The sequence below is a fragment of the Colletotrichum fructicola genome (assembly GCF_000319635.2).
Source record: "Colletotrichum fructicola Nara gc5 chromosome Unknown KSG_Nara_v1_contig09, whole genome shotgun sequence".
Classification (NCBI taxonomy): Eukaryota; Fungi; Ascomycota; class Sordariomycetes; order Glomerellales; family Glomerellaceae; genus Colletotrichum; species Colletotrichum fructicola.
In genome coordinates this window covers 3,683,123-3,707,307 of record NW_027094059.1, presented here as the reverse complement: position 1 = coordinate 3,707,307, position 24,185 = coordinate 3,683,123, and the positions used below count along the sequence as shown (strand labels likewise).

Sequence of the window (24,185 nt, the reverse complement as noted above, 5' to 3'; positions counted from 1 at the left end):
TGCCCCTGAAAGATCGCCTTCAGTCATGGTCGATGACGGTAGGAATAAGTCCGCCCCGTGTGCTTCCAACCAACATATATATTCCGGTGTGAGACCACGGTAGCCGGATATCTGATATGGTGTTGAGTTGATGAAGTATGACGCTTGTAGTTTGATCCCGTAACGATAGAACAGATGTCCAATGCGAGGGTCCGTAACTTCGTAGTAAGCCCATTCGTAATCATGCTCCGAAGCATCTTGCGGTCCCTTCAGAAATCTGTACCCCCCACCTCGTCCGCTGGTGTCGCGAGCTCGTCTTTAATGCAGGTGCTGCAGAAGCTTCATTTGAAAGACGTAACGTCGTCGCGCCAGCTCAGATGCACGACCAAGAACGAAGAACAGGTCGCACGTGCCGTCAGCACTTCGCCGTTTATGCCAACGGGGGTTGCAACCTGCTCTGAGAAGAATTTCCACAGATTGAGTGCAGGCACACCGTCGACATCTTTGATAAGTAGAGCCATTCACACAAACAGAAGAGCTACGAATCATCGCTGTGTCGAGTGCTGTGGCACCGGTTATGTCGGTCTTCCCCAATAACTCATGGTCTGCGGCCTCAACCAAAACGGCAAGGATTCGGGGTCGGGTTGCAGCCAAGTGCAAAGGAGTTTGGCCGTAGATGTCGGCCTCGTTCATTGAACTAGGGAAGCTTTCCAAAATACGAACCGCCTCGGAAACATCATCACGAATCACTGCCATGCTGAGTGGCCCACACTCGCAAGCTACGAAACCTTCAGTGAGCAAGGCACCAGCACGGGAAGATGCAGGATTGCCATACCTTCGGCATAGCCGTGTGATGTCTCATAGAATGGCTTGCTATTGAGACAAATAGCGTTTTCTTGGCCTGCGCGTTGGGAGCCCGCCACGACGGCGGATTGCTCATCACTGTTTGCGCACAACAGAATGTTGACAACTTCGTGATTTTGCTGAAGCGAATTCAAGTGCAGACGTCTCAATGGAGATATTCCTACAATCAACTAAGCAACATGACGTAAGGTAGGACCAAAAACTGGTTTCGCGATGCTCTCACCTGAAATGTCGTATGAGAACGCTAGTACGCCGCAAAGCAAGAGCAATCGAACGAGCTCAACGAGCCACGTCGTACGGGACGGCTCAACGCCAGAGATGGACAGCCATTTACTCATCTAGAGAATAACGGTCAATCGTACTTCCACAGACGAGAAGGAAGGGAAAGATACCACCATAGCCGCATGGTGCATAAAGCTTCTATTTCTCCCATCAACAGCAGAGGGACACATTCTGTTATTCTCAATGAGCGTGATCAGCCTTTTCAAACAAGCTTTCATGAACAAATCGGCATCTTGGGCTTGGGAAAAGTAAGATGACTGTCCCATCAAGCTTATGACGAGAGCGCCCGGATCTGACTCGAAATCAACTGTCGGATAGCAAGCCAGGTTAGGTCCAATACTATATCCCCCGGTACCAAAGGTCGAAATCAACGAAAAGTCGATGACAGACTTCAAAATTCCAGTAAATCCAGTGTACCTCAATCCTATGGTAAATCGCCTCTTTTCAAGTGAGTTAGATAGGGGACAATTTGCCCAGTGACCTTGCGTCTCCAACTCAGCGGCAAGTCTCACGTGCCCTAGATGAACCTCCTTTCTAGTAGTAGTTCGTCGGAGCCTATGACAAGAGCATAATCCACCAGTGAGAGTGTTGTAGCCTAGGGCTTCAGATATTACTCTATGACCATTCCATGAACGGGAGCTGGCTTCTGCATGCGACACACGTTGTCGTTTGAATTGTATCGGCAGTTTAGCGTCGCGAAATGCCTGCAATGCGGCCTGCTTGCCAGCTATGCGATGATACAGAAAGGGCGTGGCTTTTATTTGTCCTCCATGAGATTGAAGTCCTTCCAGAAGCTTCTCGAGGGACCGGAGCTTTTCCTGCTGCTGGAACAGTTGAGGTTGTACCACTTCTTTTGATCGTCGGATGTCTGTCTGGACGGCATGGCTCAACTCGTGAAACGACGACACCATAGATCCTGAGTGCGATGCAACTGAATCTACTGCGAGATTTACATGAGTTTGCAAAGCAGAAAGCTGGTTTTCCATTCTCAAGACTGGCTGTCGTGTTGCTGCTGCCTGTGACCTAAGTATTTGAATCTCTGCCGCTTGAAGTCGGGCAGATTGCTCAATTGCAGACAGCCTTTCTTTGTTACAATTTGATATCTCGCTACGTTTATAGGACATTAGCACGGTGATGAGTTGTGACAAACACGGAGCCTGACTTACAGGTTGAATCCAGTCAGAGTCAGTTCCAGCAAATCGTTAGCCTGCTGCAAGCTCTGGGCAAGCTGTTGGAGTTTCGGACGACGGAATGGATACATTAACCTCTTCTTCCCGGTCTCCAGTCTAAGTTTTGACGTGCTAGTAGTGGAATCTATAAGCTCGAGGCGGAGACTCGCCACGAAACGTAGCTTCTCTTTGCAGGCTTCTATGTTCTGTATCGCTGCCTCGACGTACTCCTGATGTTGATTGCGAAGACTTGGTAATGATGCTTCTATGGCCCGCAAGGTAGTTGGTTCTGAGAGAGTCGTTCCTGAGTTTTGCCCAGGCCAAGTCTTCCTGGCGGCAGTCAAAAGCATCAACATACTTGACTATGCCCTCGGTGACTTGTAAGCCAAGCGACAGCAAGCCGGCAACCGAAGCGGCCAAACCCACACTTTCGGCCGCCATCGTCGGTTCATTCAAAAGAAGAGAACCTTAGGGTTACTGTAGCCGACGTTTTAACGAGGAAAAATGAAGTTATCGCTGAAACAAGCGAGGTTTTTCCAAGATTGTAGGAATATAGCAGTACCAGCTTCATGATAGCTTTAAGAAGCGGGGTAAAGTCAGGCTGACTGGGCATCATACGGGTGCAGATGACAGCCTGCCGCGAAGCTGTGCTTGTTTGTCACATTGAAGAAATTTCAGTGACCTCCCATGCAGGCGAATGTGATTGGATTATAGCTGTCCACTGACAGAACTGTTTGTCCTTGGCCCACAGTTTGTGGCACGTCGACCGCCTCATTTTGTGCCCTCTGCAGGCTGAGCCTCTGGCGATGGAGGGCGACTATTAGTTGTGATTGGTAGAGTTGCTGTTGCGAAGCTGAATTTTCACTGCATGAAATGCTTCGTCCGCAGATGATCAGAATGCAGTGAAATTCGAGCTAGGCACCGATCTTGGACTCTAATATGGACGTAGCGAAGCTTCGTGCAGTAGTTTCATAGATGTGACTCTTGGATAGTAAACATTAGATCAAATGAGAACATTGAAATGGGATAAAAATGACCATTCCTCCATTCATGTACAGTTCCTAGGTACGAAATGGGATAGTTGCAGTAGCAAGTTTGATCAAAAAGCGTGAAAGAACGGTTGTTTTGATTAAGTATAGACATTATGGGTGTATCTACGGTTGCCACCCAAGCAATATTTTATGTACCCAAAATCATTCCCTTGCGCCTCTAATTGCTCATGCTGTAGACATAATGAAAGCTGAGAGGACTATCCTCTAGTACTTCCAGCCGAAGATACCCTTAAGCCAGCCAAGAACGTTGTTGATAAGACTGCTGATGTTGCCACCGTTGCGGAGCTCATCGGCAATCTTGGCAACGCGGTCCTTGGTAGCCAGCCACTTGTCCATAGCAGCCTGATCAGGGGCAACGAAGCTGCCGGTCTTGGCAGGCAGGGCCTTGGAGCAATCAGTGAGGTCGTTGATGTTGTTAACACCGAGGAGAGACAGGCGAATGTACTCGCGGGCATAGTCCTTCAGAGCATGTTAGTGACTGAGTGGCATCTCCAATCGGGAAAGGGTATCTTACCTGGTTCCAGTGAGCCTGGCCGCCAGAGCCAGCAAAGGCCTGGAACTCAGCGCTGATACGGGAGTCCTTGGACAGAACGACGTCGGAAGCGAACTTGAAGACACGGGCCGGGGCAGAGCCGAGGGTCTCGGCGTAGAACTTGACGTCCCAGACACCGGGAGTGCTGTCCTGTGGGTCACCGGCGCGGCTGGGGTCAACGAAGCGCTGCTGGCTTGTGGTGTGAGCGCCGATGAGAGCGGTGAGGCCGTGGGGCTTGATGGTCTTGTTCTCGAACAGCTCAATCAGGAAGTCGGCGGAGCCGGTGACGGGAGGGAGAAGATCGTTAGGGCATGGCTTAGAAGAGTCCTTGCGGCCAACATATGTACGGATGCGGGGGCCGAGAGGGCAGACGACGGTGGCAACGCTGGCAGAGAACTGGATAAGATCGGCCATACCGATGCCGAACTGCTTGTACTGGTTGTACCAGACTTGAGTCTGGGCAACGATCTCCTGAAGACCGTTGTTCTCGCCACGGCTCATCTCCTCGGCAGCCAGGATGATGGAACCATCGGCGCCGCCAAAGTCACCGGTGAACTTGGACCAGCCGCCGGCATCGTGGAAGCCGAGACGGACGGCGGCACGGGCAAAGTCGGTACAACGGCCGGACTTGCCCTTGAAGACACCCTGAAGATCGTTGGCGATGTACTTCCAGATACAGCAGGTATCGGCGGCACAGGCTGGCGTGCCCTTGGCGGCGAGGTTGTTGGCCTTGCCAGAGGTGACATAGACATCAGTGCTCTCGGGGTTGATGTCGTTGCCAAGAAGGATAGACTTGACGGTCTTGCCCACGGGGGTGAGCTTGGAGTCGTCGAGGGTGGCGAGGTCACCGATCAGCTCGGCGGAGTCAAAGTCGTCGTTGTCGGCGCCGCCGCCGTCCGCATCAACACGGGCGCGGATTTCGGAGAAGGTGTTCTTCATGCCTGGGTAGGCAGAGACGGATGTGGCCGCGAGGGCTGCGGTAAAGAGAGTCACACGCATATTGACTGCAGTTAAGGTAGGTATTAGGAAAGTGAGTGTACTGATATTGCTGTGAAAGCCGTTGCGTGTAAGAAAGAAAGGACGACTATTCAAAGTCGGAATGAATGTGAGAGAGAGGCGGGAGAGCGGATGAGGCGTGAGATGGTGTTCCAAAAGCTGCGACAGACGGGGCATCGCGGCTTCATTATATCCTCATCAATAGCTCAGCAGCCCGACGACCGTGCTCACCTCTGGACAAGTCTATTCTTGGCGAGAAGAGCCCATCGTGAAGCTTGGGTGTGGAGATGAGCAGCCCGCCGTCACGCTGGCTAGCCCCGGGGCGTCTCGGGGCCGTCAACGTTGTTAGTGAAGGCTTGTTTTTTTTTTCTCTTCGTCGTCTGCTTCCTCTCGTATTGGGCCGAGCAGGCCCGGTCCGAGCACAGTAACACTGCTGCTTCGCCTCCACGAAGCTATGCTGAAGAAGACGGGAATCATCCTGGCCGTGATTGGACAGGTTAAGGCGGTTCCTAACGGTGGCTGACCAGGATGAGAAGAGGCGTCGACGGCGAGCAAACAAAGAGGTCTGTGTGGCGGCTACGACTCAACACACCGAGTTCTATTGTTCCTTCTGGCCGTTTGTTGTGGTTTTGCTGAAGACCCTGTTGCATATTGCCTTGTCCATAATAACAGCAACTCAAAGCAGGGAATGTAGAAACATGATTCCTCGTGTCCTACCGATGCACCCATCATCCCATCATCCTGCAAGATGACCCTGGAACAGACTGCGGGACGAGCTGCAAAACACTACTTAGCTCCCGATTGATATTGGATCTATGCCGAATGCGATATCCAGAAGGAGAAGCCTTGCCTGTTCCGGCATGCATATCTCGACTCAAGAGCCAGGGGGCTTTGTTCAGGGGCAATACAAAGGTCCATCGCAATCCTGCAGAGGGAGCCATTGTTTTAGCGTTACAGGCGGGATTCAGCCGCTAATCCGATGTTGCAGTTAGCACCCTAACGGTGCGGCTTGGCCTGCGAGTTGCCCTGAAACATTAGCTCAGATGTGCTAAGAATGGGGAACACGAACGTCACTGGCCCGAACATGCTTCCCCAGGGTCAAGGGCCGTTTTTTGTCGTCCGATGCTTGTCTTTAGTTTTCTGGTCTTGCTGGTGTATTGTGTCTTGGAATGTGAACGAACTTTCTCAACGCTCGGATGAGAAGCCGATGGATCGGGTCGCCCAATAACACGGTTTTTATTTTCAAGCTGCAGTAGTAAGAGGATCCATCTTGCAGGAGAGTCTTCCTCTTTGCGATTCAGTGCTGCTGACTGCGTAATCCTCTCAGGTGAATGTCCGTATGTTGTTGCCATGGAAGACTTGACTCATTCGACCCGAATGAGACACGCGGTTCTTCTTTCCCTGCTCTCAACAGCCAACCCGTTCTCCAACTCAGCTCCCGCCAACACAACGTGCCAACTTCCTTTGACCAAGACCGATGGCTTGATTTCTCAATGTCTCTCATCAGCCTTGTGGCAGTTTATTTTCCACAACTGTCATGCCAAGACTTCTGACAATCCACGACCCTGATCGGCGCCTTAACTTGTCAACACCAAGGTTCGCCTCCAGCTGAAGGGAGCGTTGCTGACATTCCGCCGGCTCAGACTGGTCGGACACCCCAGGGCTGAGAAATTAAGCTTCAATGCACAGTTTTCTAGCACCGAGTCTTCTTTTAAGATTCCGCACAATGGACCTCGGTCGAGGGGGGCCAAGTCTCTGACCATCAAAGACAATACGGCCACGGCGCTAGCCCGCCTTTGTCTGTTTCGCGTGTCTTTGACCTCCCGTCCTTTGCTCGTGCTTGGCGCCTAGCTCCCTCTGGTCGGCCCGCGGAGGATCGTCAGGGGGGTTAATCTCACCCGGTTCCTCCTCGATGCCATTCTTGGCAACGGATGTCATCCTAGTGAATATCAAGCTATCCGCATCTTTCCACGCGAGCTTCACCCGGCTGGGAAAGGGTTGGTTTGACCAAAGTTTCCCGTGTCCTCTTGGTCCAGCTGCCAGTATCCTCCTATCTCCCGGAAGGTTTGCTCGAATCCGGGGAGGATCTCGTTCAGGTCTCGCGCCTGGACGTCGAACATGTCGGTACATTGGGCGGCCTCGAACTTGTTGGAATGGTCAGGCATGTAAGCCGCTCCGTCGAACTTTATGGCGACGTTAATGTTCACCTCTGGACTCTCTTCGCTCGGCGACCTCTTGTAGTGTCGAAGATAGCCTCCCTTAACATCGCGATTCCACCTCATTACCTCCAGAGACACTGTCTTCACTAGTCCGCCGTGCAGAAACGCCACGCGACCGTCATCCGGATGATGCTGCGCGAACGAATGACCGCAGTAAAACCCATCGTTTTCCGTGCCAACGCTCGTAACCCACTTCTTGGGCTTCCCAAAGTTTGTTTTTAGGGCATGCCATGCGAAGCGGAACATATCCTTGTCGCCCAGCAGAATCTCGTTGTAGTACTTCCCCTGCTCATTGTTCAGCCACGACGCTAGTTGAAGATGATACCAGAATCGCGTCTTGTCGACCAAAAGCTGTCCACTTTCTTGCTCGTATTCGGCCATTCGGCAAGGTGTGTTGAAGATAGCCCAAACGGGATTCTGGGGCCGTGTACGTGCGATGTCTGGCCAGAATACGGAGTGATACTTTTGGTATTGAATCGAATCGTACAGAGTCGCTGGGTCTAGAATGGGAATGTTGTCGGAGTCTAGCAGGATTGGCTCAGCCCATCGAGAATTCAGCAAAGCTGCCGTCTTCAGCTGGTAGTTGATTCCAAAATATCCGTCCTTCTTGATGTGGATAATGTTATGCGGCTTCGACAAGTCGTTGTAGTAGATCGGGGTGTACAACGCATTGAGATCCGCCATTGCACCAATATCCATTTCAGTGTCCCAGTAATGGATCTCGATAGGAATGCTGGATCCCAGTCTGTTCAGCTGTCGAAGGATCACTTTGACGCGCATGATCGTGTCCGCATTGCCAGCAACAATGACCAAGCCTCTTCCCAGGAACCGATCCTTCACGGTCGCGTATGGAATCATGCCCTTCTGAACGATGTCGTGCCACTCCCGTCGGCGCAGCTCTATCTCCAATACTGGCCGGTCCTCGAGAACCCACTCCAGCGTATCGGAGAATTGAAAGTCGACAAACACGTCCGCTGGCCACGTGCATGTTGCGCGGGCTTCTCGCTGAGAGATTCCCTTCTCTTGAATGACTGCCGCAAAATGTGGAAGAAACTCATCCGCCGTCGCTAACTTGTGCGCATCGGGAACGAGTTGTACTGGCTGTGTTGGGGGCTGTCCATTGAGGGCGTCGTTGATCATCGGGATTTCAACATGGTCGGGAGGTACATCGATCTTGGGAGGTGAGTCCGTCGAGGGATTTTCGGGCGGCGGGAAATCCATCCATTGTGCTGGCTCTGATTTTGGCTTCGCGTTTTTCCCGCTCCTGAAAAGCAGAATGAGCACACAAGTGATGAAAAGTGCGAAAATGATGCGCGTCCGCTTGATTCCTGCCATTTTTGCGACGGCTGGTGCCCCGGGCAAAAACACGAGAGAATCAAGTCGGGAATCGGCTCGCAACAGAACCTGGGCATCGCCCTCATTTGAATCTCTGGCTCCAACAAGAAACCAAGGCCCTTAGGTGTGACTGATCATCTCGTCCAGCTCAATCCAGGTTGCTCGCCTCGGTCCCAGCCATCCCATATGCGCTGATCTCCATGTGAAGCGTACAGGGGTGTTCCCCCGCGTGCGCAATCCCCTGGTGCGTGATTGCGTCGTGCGGGGTTCGTCGTATCCTTGATCGCGCCGTCAGAAGCTTGGTTCTCAGCAAATTACCATCACAGCACGCTCATTGGCCGGGTCCTGGGCGTCATCTCCGTCATCCCGCCCCCGCATGTCGCGGGAATGCAGGTGAAGCGGTGTATGATTCGGCCAAGGATGGTCGCTAGCGGCCGAGGCGGTATCACTGCATCAGTCGCAGGAAGATGCTGAAGACTTCACACGTGCTCATTGAAGGAATCATCGTCAAATGTCCAGTAGAATAAGTATCTGTAAGGAATAAGAACTTCGCCCATCTACAGCTTCGCTCGACCCTGCCCGAGGTTGTCCCAGTCGTCCTGCGTAAATGGAACGTAGGTGTTCCCCTTGCCGTGCTTCTCAATCCATAGAAGCTGATCACCACCCTCAATTTTGCTCGGGTTAACGCCTTGGTTCTTCAATGGCACCTTGTTCTGCTTGTTGTTGTGGCTGGCTTGGCTTGCATTCAACAGCCTAACGAAAATGGGCACGGCATATCGTGGCAATCGGGATCGCGAGTACCTACAAGTCTTAGAGTCAAAGAAGCAAGGGTCTTAGGATGAGATACGTACCTCAGGAAGTCAGCGAAGTCGAAGGACGCCTTTTTGTCTGGAGCGATATCCAGAGCTGCCGCGCCAGCTTTTCCATCGTGGCCAGGGAGGGAAACGCCGTAAACAACTGCTTCATTCACACCGGGGTATTCTCCGAGCACTTCCGACACTTCAGCTGTAGACACGTTCTCACCCTTCCACCGGTAGGTGTCCCCGAGTCTTTTCAAGTCATGTCAGGTTATGTCCATCGGCTGCATCTGGAAAGGAACTCACCGATCCAAGAAGAACCATCTGCCATCAGCATCCCGTCTCAGAGAATCACCAGTGCGGTAGAAGATGTCGCCCTTCTTCAAGACATCCCTCACATACTTCTTGTCCGTTGCATCGGGATTGTTGAAATAACCTGGAAACGCCCTCTCACCTGGGTGTTCTACCAATATTTCTCCGCCAGTCTCATAAGACATCCGGATCGCCAGCCCTGTCTTAGGATCTCTTTGGACTTCACCAGTCTCCGTATCAATGGCGACAGGAACATACATGTTTCTGTACTTGAGTCGAAGTAGCAAGCCGTGATGGCCAACAGCGTTGGCAAAGAAATCTCCTCGTGAAAGGTTGCGCAGCCCCAAGGCACCCTCAGTACTATTGTAGAACTCGCAAACGGTGTCAACACCGAATCGTTCTTGGAATCGCCTCCAGACATCTGGACGGCAACCGTTCCCGAAGACGGCATGAATATTGTGTTCTTTATCCCGCGGAGAGGGCGGCGCGGCGAGGAGGTATCGCAGCGTCTCGCCGACGTAGACGAACCAGGTCGCGTTAGAGTCCCGAATGTCGTCCCAGAATGTCGAGACACTGAACTTTGGAGCCATGCAAACTGTGGATCCCGACTAAATCGTGGTGAGAAAGAGGTCTTCGAAGGATGGGAAAGACACTCACAAGTATCTGTGACATCATCGTGATGCCGCCGGTCCCATGATAGTATGGCTGTAGGCGATGGTCAGAAGTATTCCGAAACAAGAAGCGTGAACAGAAACATACCATGCAGATATAGCATCGTTCACTATTACCAGCAGTCGGATGGAATCCCAAATCATTCTGATCTAATTAGCTTCTGGACAGCAAACGAAGCCGGTCTCGTCAGTACTTGCCTGTAGTGACAAGCTTGCCGCGGCGGCCGCAGGGAACAGCACAGCCTTAGGCAGACCGGTAGTTCCGCTACATCTGTCAGTCAATATCACTGAGGATCCTTGCAGTATTTACCTGGTATAGAAAAGAGCCATCGCGTCACCTGGCATCATTCCCTTCCTGAGGTTGTCATGCGGCCGTACCGGATCCATCTGATAGACCCTCGGCTTCTCTTCGGCCAAGTTGATAAGCTTGATCCCCTTCATGTCGAGCTCGGTGTTTACGTCCTGGTACTTCGCCGCGACCTCCGCTGATCCGTCCACAAGGACAAGTTTCGCCGTGCTGATCTCAATACAGCCGAGAAGAGCCTTGCCGGTGAGGTTGTAGTTGATCATGGCCGGTGCGGCACCGATAGCGAGTAGTCCTACCCAGGCGAAAGCGAAGTCGGGGGAGTTCTGCATGAAGAAAGCGACGAATTGTCCGGGCTTGACGCCATAAGAGAGGAATAGTTGAGCATATTGGTTGACACGATCGTAGGTGGTCTTCCACGAGACGCTTCCATTTCTCGTCCAGATGGCCTCATCGTAGGGGTGCTTTTGGACTGCTTGTTCGAAGATGTAGTAGGGAGAAACGCGGTCGGTCTTGACTGATATATCCGTAAGGCTACTGCTCGTCTGTGAGATAGACTTGTAACTTACCAGCGTTTTCAATTGCGCTGACGACTGTTCGGCGGCCTCGGAGTGAATTAATATCCTTCGAGAGATGGTATTTCGCGTCAAGATACAAAGAAAAGGCCACGCCTCCAGCTACTGCGGCTGCCGCTGCTGTTCCGGTGTTAACATATTGATTCAATGTTCGTGGTAAAACCCGAGGTCGTGATTGACTGAACGCGACGGAAGGTTTTCACCACCAAGTTGGAGGCTGGTGATGGCGGGGAATCTCACCGAGCGCCATATCTTCAGATGGAGTCCGAAAGCTCTATCTATCAAGATCGTCTGTCTATTTGGAAACTCGGAATCGCACACCGGTGAACGCCAAACGCGCGCAGTATGGTGTTTGGGGTTTTACAAAGTTGAGGGCTAGAAGGTTGAGGGGATCTCTCGGAACGAGGTAGGCATTCGTGACGTCGAGCCGAACGGTAAAAAGTGTCCTCGACTGCTGCCCAGGGCCGACTCTTGGAGCTGGATCCCTGTGAAACGTGGGGGACGGAGAGATCAAAAACCCCGCCAGCTTGCCGTGGAGCTCGCAAGAGTCGCGAGTATCATTGGGCAGTCAGAGGAAAACACCGGGTTCGCCGTGTTTGGGATCCCCAATGTTAGGGATTATTTGCCGTGCTCCATGTCCCCAAGCTCCCAAGCTCCAACACCGGAAAAGACGACCGGCAAATGGTCTCCTCGCGAAGGCGAAGCGAGAATGTAACACAACGACGGTTTGTGTCCACCGACTCACCCACCTTGGCCCACACCAACCCCCGGCCTCGACTAGCGGGAAGCAGCCAATGTTGGAGTAAAGCGCGGGGGTGCAGCGCCGAGGCATGATTGGCCTGGGGCCAAGTAACTTTCTTCTCTGCGAACTTGCTCCGTTTGTTGCCGAGGGTAGAAGAGGTCCGGCACCCTGCCTTTGCGCGCATTCGCGAGACGGGAAGTGGCGGAAGATCAGTTAGTCTCGTGTTTTGGGTGCTTTGATTGGGGGGAGGCTGGTCTCGTCCGACGTCTGAGCTTTCAGGGATTCAGCTTCTGGAACGTCGCGAGAACGAAGCAGTCGGACGTGGGAGGGCCGAATGTCCGGACACAGCTCTTGGATTACTATTTCGACCATTCCGTAGGCACTATTTTGATTCCGAAGATTCTCGGCGTCAGCCTCCGCTACCCGGTGTCGGCGTCCCGGATTCGGCCCCACTTTGCCGTCAGCACCTTAATTCAGCACCTCCAAGGCGGGACGGTTTGAACCGGTCGGTATGTCGTGCAAACAGTGTTTACGAGAGCGTGGCATATTAGCTTATCATTAATCGTACTAATTGAGACGTTTCATTCGTGATATTACATTAGATGACTGAAATCCCGATCCCAGCGGGTAAGAAAAGCCTGGCGCCTGAATACGTTCGCGTTGATCGCAGGCCAGGAGACGATGAATTGTTCAAACCCAGCCATATTGATTCCCGCAAATACCTTCAATCCCAACTAGATCAATACCGTGGACCACTTCGCTCTCAAAGAGATCGTATCTCTGAGTCAGTGTTCTGATACTGGGAAAATCTACTTGTAATGAAAGCGAGAGTTTCGACAGTTTTGAGATAACTTTGGCTTGTTAGCGGAGGAATGGAAATCGCGGGCGGCTCAAAGTTCTTACCTTGCGTATATACGATAACGATGGCAAAAGCTGCGCTCGCAATGAGAAAAGTGGCCAAAGAGTCTACTAGCGTCGGGTCGCTATCGATTTCGCCCGTCGCTGTCCGGCCTAGTGTTTCTTCGGGCTGGCTGGTAGGGGTTGTTTGTTTACATGGAAGCTTCTCTCGTTGCCTCTCTGACAGTTCTCCTGTATCTAGGGGTTGTCTTCTGTTTTCGTGGGTAGAGCCATGCAGGGCATGGCCAATTGGTTCGGACATTGTCAGATCTGGGATGCCGATGGGTGATTTGCTGTAAATGCGGTCCGCCTTGTCAGCTAACGTTGCGGCGAAATCCCGAAATCGCTTTAAAATTGAGTCTCTGGAGTCCCGCGCGTGGTGAGAGTCGAAGGTAACTCCCCACATCGATGACACAGCATCTCGGTAAGCCTCCAAATCATCAGTCTTATCACCGCCCATGAAAAGGATCTGCCACCTGGGTATATCGGCGTCAAAGTCATGCTTGTAGTCGGCAAGATGTAACTCATGAAGCGTGTCAACCATTGCCCGTGAAAGGCAGAGGAATGGAATTGTGTCATGGACTCCAGCTGGATGTTTCCCTTTGGATAGGTTTTGCATAAAGTTGATTGCAGTAGCCCAGGTGTCTTTCTGACAAGGATATAGCCATGATAGTTGTAGGAACTTGGTGCATGATGCTGAGGAAGCGCTGAGCATGGTCGAATGCTGAAGAAGGAAATGTTTTCGTAGGCATTCCATACTGGTAGTTACCAAGCCTGTTTCAGGCAAAGTGTTGCCGAGGTGAGGTTGCTTTTGTGTCTGGGACACGATTTTGAACAGTCGCCCGATTTGGTGTCGTTTGCCGCAAGATCTGAGATGCTGAAGAGCTACTAGGACTTGTCCGCCTGAGTGTTTTAGTAATAATCGGGCCACGGCATAATGTCCATTACTAATAGCGGCGCTCAGTGGCGTTCCTCGGTGATCCAGACTTCTCACGTCAACCCTGGTCAGTAGTAGAATGTTGACCACTTTGTAGTTGCCCAGTGCCGCGCTTTCGATTAAAGCCGAGGTGAGTTCAGATGCTGGTGTTTGTAGCAGAAGGTCGACATCTGCCCCATAATCTAGTAGAACTTCCATCGTGGCTGAACTTCCAGATTTTGCTGCGAGTACCAATGCCTCATCCATGTCCTTCTGACGACAGACCAGTGAAGAGTTGCCGAGGTCCATACGTTTGTTCCTTGTCGGGCTGTGGTATTGATTTAGAAGGAGTCGAACCACCTCGTGGGCACCATTTGCTGCAGACACCCCCAAAAGTGAATGTGGATGTTGCCCGCTATCATTGTTGACAGTTGCGCCATGTTGCAGAAGAAGGCTTACGACTTCGACATGTCCTCGAGCTGCTGCTGCATATATTGGCGGGACCCCTCGGCGATCAGTCTGATTGATATCGTCACCACGGTCGAGCAGGGCGCGCACAACTTGGAGATTGCCAGCCTGGGCCGCAACAGACATCAGAGAGCCTTGGCTGCTGCCATCCAAAACTTTTACATGCCATGTCAGTAACTTCGCAGTAATAATAGCCGTGCTATCTTTGCAAGACATACCATCGTGATCCTTGAGAAATTCAAGCAGTGCTTGCACAAAATCGGAGTCCTCGGTCCTGGCAGCGTTCATCGCTCGGTCGGTGAGACTTGGTATAACACAACACAGTTTCTTTGCCATTGTAGGGCTGACATTGGTATCTCTGACAGTGAATGGCCTGTGCTCTGTGTTTTTAGCCTTCGATAATTCGAATTCTTCGCGGGTCCTCAGTTCACGAGAGTTGAGTTCGCAAATTTCGCCGTCGAAGAAGCTTTCCAAGGGAGACACTTCTGTCCCCGACCCATCAAAAGAGGTGTTGTACTCCGTGTCCAGATCCATCTGGTGTTGTTCATCTACTGGTGATCCATCTGTGTTTGACAAAACCGATGAAGAAGCTTCGGAGTACAGCTCGTACCTTTGGGTTAGGCTGCCATCCAACTCTTGCATTGGACTGGTCGTAACGTGGCTGCTCAACTGGTGATGCACGATTGAAGTGTCAGCCATTTCGGCAATCTCAACCTGGAGATTACCGTTCATCCAAATCGTTTCGCTTTCGTTAGAGGAGGTTGGAGAGACCTCGTACTGAAGCCATTCGTTCCGAAACACTTCATCGAGCTTATTGATCTTGTCTTCCAGCCTGTTCTGTCCCCGGCGGTTCTTCCACTGCGCTCGCAACTTTCTCCATGGATTGAAGCTTTTTAGCAGACTTGATCCCAGAGAGACAGCGGACCGTGGTGTTGATACATCCGACGGTGTATCCGGTGAGCTACATTCTTCCTCTCTTTGGTCGTTTTGGCGCGCATGCGTCTGGTGTTGGCGGAAGGCTGGGTGGTCGAAAAGCCCATGAAGGAGAAGCTCCAGTTCCAACCACGGAGATTGATTTCCTGACTGAGCCAGGCCAGAAAGCTGTTCTGAGTGGATGGTTTGCGACCTCATGGTGAGATGCTCTCTGCATTCGAAAAGAACTTGGCCTTCAACCATTCGGTCATCCCCTCGGGGCTTGTGGCATCGTGGCAAGGCATTCACGACCTCGGCCCACAATGCATCGCTGAAGAACTTGACGCTCATTCCATATCGACTCATCCTTACAAGGAACGAGAAAGAGTAGGCGGGGTCCAACGTTCTACACATGCAATTCGATGTGCATGGCTTCGGACTTGACAGGTTGATATCAGAGCCAAACCCGAGTGAGTCCCATTCTGATGTGGGACCGCTGTGACTAATTAGTAAGGACATCAACCAAAAGCATGGAGGGGTCTCAACTCACTTATCATGGTCCTGGATGCAGCGGAATCTCTTTTCTCCAAAGCGGTAAGGGCAGGTCAATTCATAGGAAGGAACGGGGACTTGATGGCTAGTTAGGTACAGGCCTTGGAACATGGAATCATGGCATACGATCTTCACTCACTTGGGTCAGAGACGTCCAAGATGCCCTTCCATGGCAACTCATCCACGAGCATCTTTTCCACCTCGCAATACCCGCTTGAGCCATGACTGGTGGTATCCAATTCCGATATAGTGGCCACTGCAGAATGAGCTGTGTTGTCTCCGAACGGAGAAACATGGTTGAGGCTGAAGGTTGGGTCGAAAATGGAAGTTGATCTGGCATCTTCCACGTTGTTCGTAGAGCGCGCGACTGGGAAACGCGCACCGTTTTGATTCTGTAGGCGATCGGCAAACCTTTTAAAGATTCCCCTCGATTTAACAGGCCTCGTCTCGTTGCGAAAACTGCTCTTCCTATTCTTGCTATTGTTCTTTGTGAAACCCCAGCGTTTAAGACGGGTCTTGCACATCCTGACGCTAAGCCACGATGTCAGCCATGTGGGTTCGCGGCTGGGCGGCATGAATGCATCCCACGTTGGGGGCCGAAGATACATACAATTGAAACAAAAACATACTTAGTGTGGAAGCCATTCTCCTTTGACAGCACACTGACAACATCCTGGAGCGGCATGTCTTCATCTAGGTAGAGGTACTTGATCTCCTTCTTCATCGACTCCCATTCTGTGTCCAGGTGCGTGCGAGTTGACTGGTGCGCCAGCGCCCCAATGGAGACTGGGGACTCAGCAGCTGAACTTCCACCATGCACATTGACGCGTACCGGCGAAGGATTTGCAGAGCTGGATGCACCGCCCGCCTGTGTTGCGAGTCTCGCCAATGAGAAAGGCGATGAGTTCCGACCGCCCCCAACCGGAGATGGCATATTGGGGTCCATGGATCTAGGTTGGTTTCACCAATGAGAAGTTATCTTAGAGCTGTTGGGGAACTTGAATAGATTGCGATAGATTGCGACTACGACTCCAAATTTTGGCCGAAAGATTGAGCAGAATCAACAACGATCGCAGAGACAATTGACTAGAACCGGAAGCACTTTGAGACCCATGTTTGCTCTTTAACTTAATCAAAAGGCACCCGTCCTTGGGACATTTCGTACGACTGTGATCTCAACTCAGCAAACTCCTGCTCCAAAATGAGGCATCCATCACCAAAATCCAGGCGATTCACCCCGCTTCCGTTGCCTACAAGCTGCGGGTTCGCAATTTGCGTTTGTACGTAGGGGAGAAAAGACTGCATTGCTTCCAGATCGGCTTCGATGCAAAAGACTTCGCATGTAGCCAGTTAAAAGATTTGAACGGAACGAGCGGGAATCATAAGTATGTATGAGGAAGGGGGACAGGGGTACGCAAAGGACCGCACAGAGGAGCCAATAACAACGGTAGCTACCCAACGAGGCGTGCTGACGAGGCTCCGAAGCCAATGACAAAGTCGCCTGTGAAAGAAATGGACGCATGTGTGAAAATTTGTCATGCGGACTACCTCGCTTGAGAAGCTCCGGCAGGTCTCAAAGTGCAATGTGGGATCTAGATGCGCAGATGATGGACCGAGTATCCAATAAGTCGGGCAGATTTAGTACGCCCGTCGGACAGCAGGTGTTGCCATGCTCGCTCTCGGGCGATCCGGTTGCTACAAGATTCACCCAATCCTGTTTGGGTTCAAGATCTTGGCACCCTAGATTTACAGCAATCGGCACTAACGTGTTCGCGGCGCCATACTTGCATGATCCCAACACGGCTCATTTTGACCTCAAAAGCCCGCCAAGCCGCATATTGGAATTTCGGGTCTCGTCGAGGATGGTGTGAAGAAAAGACTCTCACGAAGAAAAGAAAACCATGAAGGTCCTATAAAAGCAACACACTATCATTCTCAAATGCCCGTACGATGGTGACGTCGAAGGGGGAGTAGCACGTCATGGTAATTGCGCTTGATGCTTGTCTCTATTCGCGAGGTGCCTTCATTCACCTTAAGTTGCTTCTCTTGACATCGTGCTCACTATACATTTCTTAATATTTGGCTGCGTAACTCGTGAACAGTCTGGGATCTAGTATAGAGACGTACTGACGTCCAAGAATACATACACCTAGGGACAGAGAGGGAAAGGGTGAGAGAGGTACATCACGTAAGACGAGGCATGCTGGATGAGGTGTGTGCACTGTGTCAGTGAGGTGAGTGGGGGGAAGAGGTTGAAGAATGCCAATCATTGATCAGAGCATCTGGGTAGGGGTTACACTCTCAGTGGGCCGAGCTTCTGCCGCCGTATTTTATCGAAGTAGGCCTGTCCCCGCGCCCTTGGGTCACCGAATTTTCTCTCCAATTCCCCCATTCCTCTACAGCTCCAAGCACCCTCAGCTCCTACAGTGCAAATATTCCCCTTCGCACTTATACGCAGTAAAGCACCAGTATAAAATGCCCAACATGCATTTTACAACACCACGAGCAGTCGTGATGATCCTGAAATACTGCAGATGATTATTGTTTGAGGTCGATTGTAATGCAGTCAATATTACATCCATTCCTTGCGAAGGTCTACCCAGCCCTCTCATATTGCTACATGTTCTTGCTGCTTGTCTTGAACCTCCCGGACTTCGTTGTTATCTAGGCTTCCATGATGGAGGCCAAGTTTAAGCAGGAAATTCAACAGGTAAGCCCATTGATACCTCTCAGTCACGCTACATCCATCCTTTCATACTTGTTTTCTGATTACTTCTCATACACTACTTCGTCCCTTTCTCTTACAGACCCACCATTTTGCCCGTCACTTTTTCTGCCTCAACTTATCTGGCTCATCTCTAGATGATGTACATCGCCGGAGAAACCCAAGATGTGTCAATCCAAATCATCAAGCTCATTGAAGATATCATCCTCGAACAAGTCGTCCACATGGTACAGCTCATCAACCCGTCCCCTATCCGCACCTAACAGCTTCACAGCTGAAGACCGCACACGACCTCGCCAGCCGCCGCGGCTCCCGCGTCTTCTCCAACAACGACCTCATCTTCCAGTTTCGCCACGACACCGCCCGCGTAGAACGCCTTCGCACCTTTCTCACCTGGAAAGCCATCCGCAAGACAGTCAAAGACTCGGACGAAAAGGAGGGCTTCGTCGATGAAGCAGATATGGAAGAAGCCGCGCCTACTGATGAGACCCCCGCAGCCAAAGGCAAGTTCCCCGCCGTTTCGCTCCCGTGGGATGTGTCTTCGTTCTTCTCCGAGCAGGTCGCAGAGGCGCCGGAGGACATCACCGACATCACCAGCAGCGAGGCCGCGCTGGAGAAGCTGCGCAAGAACGACGAGCGGACAAGGGAGATGACTGTGGCCGAGTACGCCACTTGGTCTGAGTACCGCCACGCGTCGCTCACATACCGTAAGGCAAAGCGCTTCAGGGAGTGGTGCGGGCTAGGTGTCATCGCGGAGAACAAGCCCAATGACGATGTCATGGATATCCTGGGATTTTTGACTTCGGAAATGGTACAAAGCCTTACGGCAGAGGCGTTGAAGGTGCAGGCCCAGGAGCTAGCGTATCTCGATGGCCAAGTCGGTGCCGAAAGAGTGCAGAAGCGGCAAAGGGGCTTGTTTTCGGAACTTGAAGGGGCGAGAAAGCCGGTTGAGTTGAGACATGTGAGGATGGCTTTTCAAAGGTTGCAAGGACGGCCAAAGAAGAGTCGAGCGTTGTTGAATGGGACAAGACTTGCGTGGACATCTGGTCTGAAGCTGGTAAGTGCGGACTTCTTGAACTGGGCGGAGGGCCTGCTAATATGACTGCAGCTATGATTGGAATGAGTTTCTGCGTGAAGCATGATAGCTTATAGCGGGTAACATGCGGTTATTTGAGGTTCTCATGAGTCTTCTTAGTTCAACGAATACACCTGAATGCTATGCTCATCAGTAATCCTCATTGATCCGACTACAAATTGAATTCCATAAGAAAAGTCTCCAAACTTTATTGATGAAACAATAAGCAGCAGAAATAGCAAGCAAAAATGAAAATAAAAAAGTGCCTGAGAAAACAACGACGTATGAGTAGAGCGGGGAAAAATGCAAAAGATAACGTCAAGGACAGGATTCGAACCTGCGCGACCGAAGCCACTGCCTAAGCTGACATCAGAGAACTGATAGCAGGGCAGCCCATTAACCACTCTGGCACCTTGACCAATCGAATTTGATGAAAGTGGAGGCCCCAGATGTGTATATGGAGGCCGTGCGTCTGTACCCCACCTTCCCGTCCTGGAAGCTCCCTCTCATGTCATGTTTGTGCAGCAGTCTGTTGCCCAAGACAAGACTTGGGAATTATATCCGAAGACGATGCAGTAATTGCATTACCGTCCCGAAGTACTGTTTGATTTGATTCACTGGCAAGCGTTCTCTTTCACCAAGGGGTTCCATCCAGGAAGCTGTGTGACTGCTGCAGGGACAGGAGCTCCCGTCCTCCCCCACCACGTTCGGAAGTTCCTAAGCTCCTGCCATCGCCAATTACCGGAGCTTGACCCCGCGACGTCACATGACGAATGACGTGAAGGTCTTAAAGGCCATTGAAGCTGCAACTTCTTCCCATTCATCAACTACAAACGGCTGACCCCTTGTGAAACTTTTCGTCTTTCATCGTTTCGACCCTTTGTCCGCTCATTGGTACTTAAGAGTCCCCAAAACGAGTCGAAGCAATCCAACTTGGCCACCCGGAAGCCGGCATCCGATAAACGAAGAACACATCACGATGGTCACCACGCAACAAGTCAACCTTCCCGACGGGCGAATTCTCTCGTACCACCTTTCCAGTCAAGGTGACGAGCCCCTCGTGCTGCTGGCGAACTCGCTGTCTGCGCCATTCCGGGTCTGGGACCACGTCGCCAAGTTCCTCGCAGAGAACGGCTTCCGCACGCTTCGCTTTGACCAGCCGGGCCACGGCCAGTCGTCAGCTCCCAAGAACCTCGACACGACATTTGAGTCAATTGCCGATGATGTGTACCACCTTTTGGAGTCTCTCAAGATTGAGAAGGTATTCGCCTGGATTGGAGTTTCAATGGGCGCCGCGACCAGCTTCTACTTTGTGAACAAGTACCCCGGCATCGTGCACAAGGTGGCCATCTGCGACACCATCGCCGCATCTCCCAAGAACGCCGGTGTGGATGATCTGTTCGCGCCGCGGGCTCAGCAGGCGCGGGAGGCCGGCAACATGCAGGAACAGGTTGAGGGCACGATAGACCGGTGGTTCGGCCAGGAATGGGTCAAGGCGAACCCCGACGAGGCGGACCGGGTGCGCGCCATCATGAACCAGACCAGCGTGGACGGGTTCGCGACGTGCTGTCACGCGCTGCGGAGCGACAGCTTCGACATCCGGCCGCTGTTTGGCAAGGTGGGAGCCGGTGTCGACGAGGCGCTGCTGGTTGTTGGAGACAAGGACGCCAACCTGCCCGAGGCCATGAAGGAGATGCGGCAGAAGGTGGAGGAGGGATTCAGGGCGGCGGGCAAGGACAACAAGATTGAGCTCAAGGTGATTAAGAACGCGGGCCACGTTCCCTTTGTGGATGGTTACGACCAGTTCAAGGAGATTATTCTCGAATACCTCAAGGCTTAGTCGAGACTAGCGAGTGTATGTATCATGACTATCATGAATATTGTGGCATCTGGAGGTTGGAGGTCGCGACGGACTGCAATCAGCTTCCTGTTCCCAGCCTCTGGGGGGCTTCGGTGAGATGCCTAGCACAATTAGCACAAAATACAAAGACAAAGAAGCACAACTCGCCTGTCGGTGAGGGAGCCAATGACACGATCCCGGTACCCAGACTTGGCCAATGCTCCTCACCGAGGCTCGCCGGAGCTCCGCCTTAGGCTTAGCGGCGGCTTGGAGCACCCACTCACGTCCACCGCCAGCCTCTTTTTTCCGTGGATTTTCCCCCGTCCCCAGCCCAGCCGCCGCTGCTGGTTCCCCGTCAATTCACAGTCACTGCTGGTGCCGGTGCTGGCTGCTTGTGCTGATCGCCCATTTCATTTGCTCCCACAGCAACCGCCCGACAACCATCACCGTCCCCGTCGGCCATCCACCTTTCCCACCACCACACACCACACACCACACGCACCATACACAACGCACAGCACCACCACCACCCGTGCGGACAAAGGCTCAAGCATGCGATAGAACATCTTTGACCTCGTTTCCCCCTTTCCCCGGCCACCCTCATCCTTTATATCGATCGCTGCACCCGGCTCTCCTCATCTCCATCCAGCCTGCATCAGCATTTACCGCCGGTCGCCTCTATTATTTTCTCTCCGCCCTGGTTCCATCGCTGACGTGGTGTTGCGCTCAACGCGACATTTCTCCGCCCCCGCCCGCGTCGACCTCCGAATCGACACTCGGAAAGGAGAGTCGCAGCTGTTCAATCAATCTCAACCATACAATTCGATACATTCCTACCCCATCGACGCTGGTCTACCGCTCATTCGTCGCTTGCTGCGTCACTATCCAAGATGGCTGCGTCCGACGCTGGTGCCCAGCTGCCCAACGGCACCCCGACCGACACCAGGTCCGTTGCCGACGAGCCCACGACGCCTCAAGACAACGATGTCCTCGCTGTGAATTCGTCCCAAGTTACCCTCCCGTCGACTGAAGTCCCCGCCTCTCCCATGGACCCAAATCAATCCTTCAAGACCGAAGTCAACGACGACCGAATGAGCTCCGCCGCCGTCATCCCGTCTTCTTTGACACCGCCTCCCTCCTCCCAGGTCGTCGCACATGCCGGCAACGGAGTTCTGCAAGCTACCTACGGCGGTTCCCAGCGCTCTGCCCTCTTCTCCCCGCCTGCTACCGGCTTCAACACGACCGTCCGCCGAGACGGCGGTCTTGGATCAGAATATGTTCCCCCGGCCCCGAAGCAGGTCCTCGATGCTACCGCCGATGAACTACGAGCCATGATGCAGACCTGCATCGCCGAACATGCCAAGTTGAAGATGGAGGCGGCCCATCACAAGCTACAATATAACCTACTTAGCCTCCAGGCTGACGAAGATGCGAAGCGGGCTGCCGTCGAGCACGAGATGACCCGCCGAGAGATCGAGGCCCTTAGGACGGCCGAGTACTCGCGACAGGCCGTACGCGAGCTCAGCGCTGCTTCGGAGTCGGCACAGATGAAGTACCTGCAGATGAAGATGTGGTACGAGGAGTCCATCGACGAGAACGAGGCCCTTTCCCGGCGAGTCAAGATGGCGAAGAAGGTCATCTCCCAGAAGGAGGAGGAAATTGTGAGCTTGACGGAGGAGCGAGACATGATGCTGAACCGCATTCGGGAAAACCGGGAGCATTTTCACATGCTGTGCAGCCCAGGTGGCATCTTCCACGGTGCCATGACGCCCAGACAGCAGCCGCAGCACCAGACGTCCGTCTCAACTCCACAGCAGGCTCACCGCGCTACCCCCAAGCAGACCCCGCGATCTGCGCACCGCGATGCACGGGTCGATCGGGACCATGGCCCCGAGCCCATTGCGGCTCTGCTGCAGGCACTCAGCCAGGACAACAACAGCGCGCCGTCGACACCTACTACAACGGTCAGACCCGCGCCCCGCATGCCTCCCAAGCACACCCGAAACGCCCAGTCACTATCATCTCTACCTACGACGCCGCTTTCCCGCCCTCAGCGGCACGAACAGTCTGGTCTGCTGCCATCGGTCAACCTCGTGCCCCAGAGCGAGCCCCGGCATAGCTACAGTAGGGCTCAAATCATTCCTGGCACGCCGCCGCCCGCTGTGCGAGAGCCTACCCGCAAGAGCCGCGAGAGCACCATCTCAGCAGATGACAACGAGGAGCTCGCTCGCCAGGCGCTAGAGTCAGTCGCAAACTTGTCACAGGCATCACGAAATGCGTCACGCAGCTTCCGCAAGCCTCTCCCGACGGGCGAGGACGATGAGGATGTCTCAGAGAGCCAAGCTAGCCAAGCCGCCTCTGAGATGCTCCGTCGCGATCCTCGGGAGAGCTTCGAGGTGGCGTCTTCAGTAGGCTCGCGCGATGGCACCCCGGCGCCGGCGGAGAAGAGCGCAAGACTTCAGGCGAAGCTGTTTCCCGGCATCACCAAGGGTCACACGACAGCAGACAAGCGCAAGTTCAGTGGGGGTGCGCCTAACGCGCAAGAGACGCTGAAGCGGATGCGCATGAGCGGCAGCTCTGTGGAGGATCCCAAGGTCGGACTCGGGATTCAGTACAGTTACAGCTAAGGGCTGACGGCGGTTCGTGTCTTTGGGGCCGGCGGCGTTCTGTCAACTGTGTGTCTGACATCTGCTCGTCACCGTCGCGGCGGCGGGCAGGCGAGGGCGCGGGCGCGGATGGTTCATCCGGTGGCTGGGAGCAGAAAAAAGCCGCTGAAGCGATGGGGCCCGCCCCCATTTGGAGCGACACTGGAAGCGGTGTGTGGGGATAGCACGGCGGCTGCGGCGTTGGACTGCAATTGCAGGGAACAACTGACGTGGCAATCTGCACATTTTATGGATACGGAAAGAGAAAAATTGCATTCCAAAATGATACCACTGGGGCACTGGCTTTGGCGTTTGAGAGATATGTA

At 53.0% G+C, this 24,185-nt stretch overlaps 9 protein-coding genes across 9 annotated transcripts; 3 read left to right on the top strand and 6 right to left on the bottom strand.

The window, feature by feature from the left end:
- Positions 1-524: 524 nt before the first annotated feature.
- On the bottom strand, positions 525-1,241 carry CGGC5_v015385 (uncharacterized protein; the record flags this gene model as incomplete). The annotated part of the gene is made up of 5 exons (XM_066153252.1): positions 525-542; positions 703-758; positions 815-1,003; positions 1,067-1,181; positions 1,236-1,241. The coding sequence occupies 5 exons, from the start codon at positions 1,239-1,241 to the stop codon at positions 525-527; spliced, it is 384 nt and encodes a 127-aa protein (XP_066007399.1).
- A 641-nt stretch (positions 1,242-1,882) lies between these two features.
- CGGC5_v015384 (uncharacterized protein) lies at positions 1,883-2,735 on the bottom strand (the record flags this gene model as incomplete). Its single annotated transcript, XM_066153251.1, has 4 exons — positions 1,883-1,993; positions 2,079-2,232; positions 2,292-2,344; positions 2,523-2,735. 4 exons carry the CDS (start codon positions 2,733-2,735, stop codon positions 1,883-1,885), a joined length of 531 nt encoding a protein of 176 aa, XP_066007398.1.
- Positions 2,736-3,550: 815 nt separating this feature from the next.
- On the bottom strand, positions 3,551-4,877 carry GLG5-0 (Ligninase LG5; the record flags this gene model as incomplete). The annotated part of the gene is made up of 2 exons (XM_032022344.1): positions 3,551-3,805; positions 3,861-4,877. 2 exons carry the CDS (start codon positions 4,875-4,877, stop codon positions 3,551-3,553), a joined length of 1,272 nt encoding a protein of 423 aa, XP_031880942.1.
- A 1,976-nt stretch (positions 4,878-6,853) lies between these two features.
- CGGC5_v015382 (uncharacterized protein) lies at positions 6,854-8,428 on the bottom strand (the record flags this gene model as incomplete). Its single annotated transcript, XM_032022343.1, has 1 exon — positions 6,854-8,428. The coding sequence occupies one exon, from the start codon at positions 8,426-8,428 to the stop codon at positions 6,854-6,856; it is 1,575 nt and encodes a 524-aa protein (XP_031880941.1).
- Positions 8,429-8,985: 557 nt separating this feature from the next.
- Positions 8,986-11,337, bottom strand: cefD1 (Isopenicillin N epimerase component 1; the record flags this gene model as incomplete). Its single annotated transcript, XM_066153250.1, has 9 exons — positions 8,986-9,229; positions 9,280-9,477; positions 9,532-10,145; positions 10,195-10,242; positions 10,297-10,358; positions 10,403-10,473; positions 10,519-11,029; positions 11,082-11,207; positions 11,328-11,337. 9 exons carry the CDS (start codon positions 11,335-11,337, stop codon positions 8,986-8,988), a joined length of 1,884 nt encoding a protein of 627 aa, XP_066007397.1.
- Positions 11,338-12,519: 1,182 nt separating this feature from the next.
- On the bottom strand, positions 12,520-16,508 carry CGGC5_v015380 (Protein TANC1; the record flags this gene model as incomplete). The annotated part of the gene is made up of 8 exons (XM_066153249.1): positions 12,520-12,680; positions 12,733-13,450; positions 13,496-13,629; positions 13,675-14,265; positions 14,329-15,518; positions 15,573-15,651; positions 15,714-16,105; positions 16,204-16,508. The coding sequence occupies 8 exons, from the start codon at positions 16,506-16,508 to the stop codon at positions 12,520-12,522; spliced, it is 3,570 nt and encodes a 1,189-aa protein (XP_066007396.1).
- A 1,743-nt stretch (positions 16,509-18,251) lies between these two features.
- Positions 18,252-19,413, top strand: spt3-0 (SAGA complex subunit spt3; the record flags this gene model as incomplete). Its single annotated transcript, XM_032022339.2, has 3 exons — positions 18,437-18,526; positions 18,574-19,356; positions 19,408-19,413. 3 exons carry the CDS (start codon positions 18,437-18,439, stop codon positions 19,411-19,413), a joined length of 879 nt encoding a protein of 292 aa, XP_031880811.2.
- Positions 19,414-20,353: 940 nt separating this feature from the next.
- Positions 20,354-21,214, top strand: catD-0 (3-oxoadipate enol-lactonase 2; the record flags this gene model as incomplete). Its single annotated transcript, XM_032022338.1, has 1 exon — positions 20,354-21,214. One exon carries the CDS (start codon positions 20,354-20,356, stop codon positions 21,212-21,214), a length of 861 nt encoding a protein of 286 aa, XP_031880812.1.
- An 890-nt stretch (positions 21,215-22,104) lies between these two features.
- On the top strand, positions 22,105-23,841 carry CGGC5_v015377 (uncharacterized protein; the record flags this gene model as incomplete). Its single annotated transcript, XM_032022337.1, has 1 exon — positions 22,105-23,841. One exon carries the CDS (start codon positions 22,105-22,107, stop codon positions 23,839-23,841), a length of 1,737 nt encoding a protein of 578 aa, XP_031880813.1.
- Between the last annotated feature and the right edge of the window lie 344 nt (positions 23,842-24,185).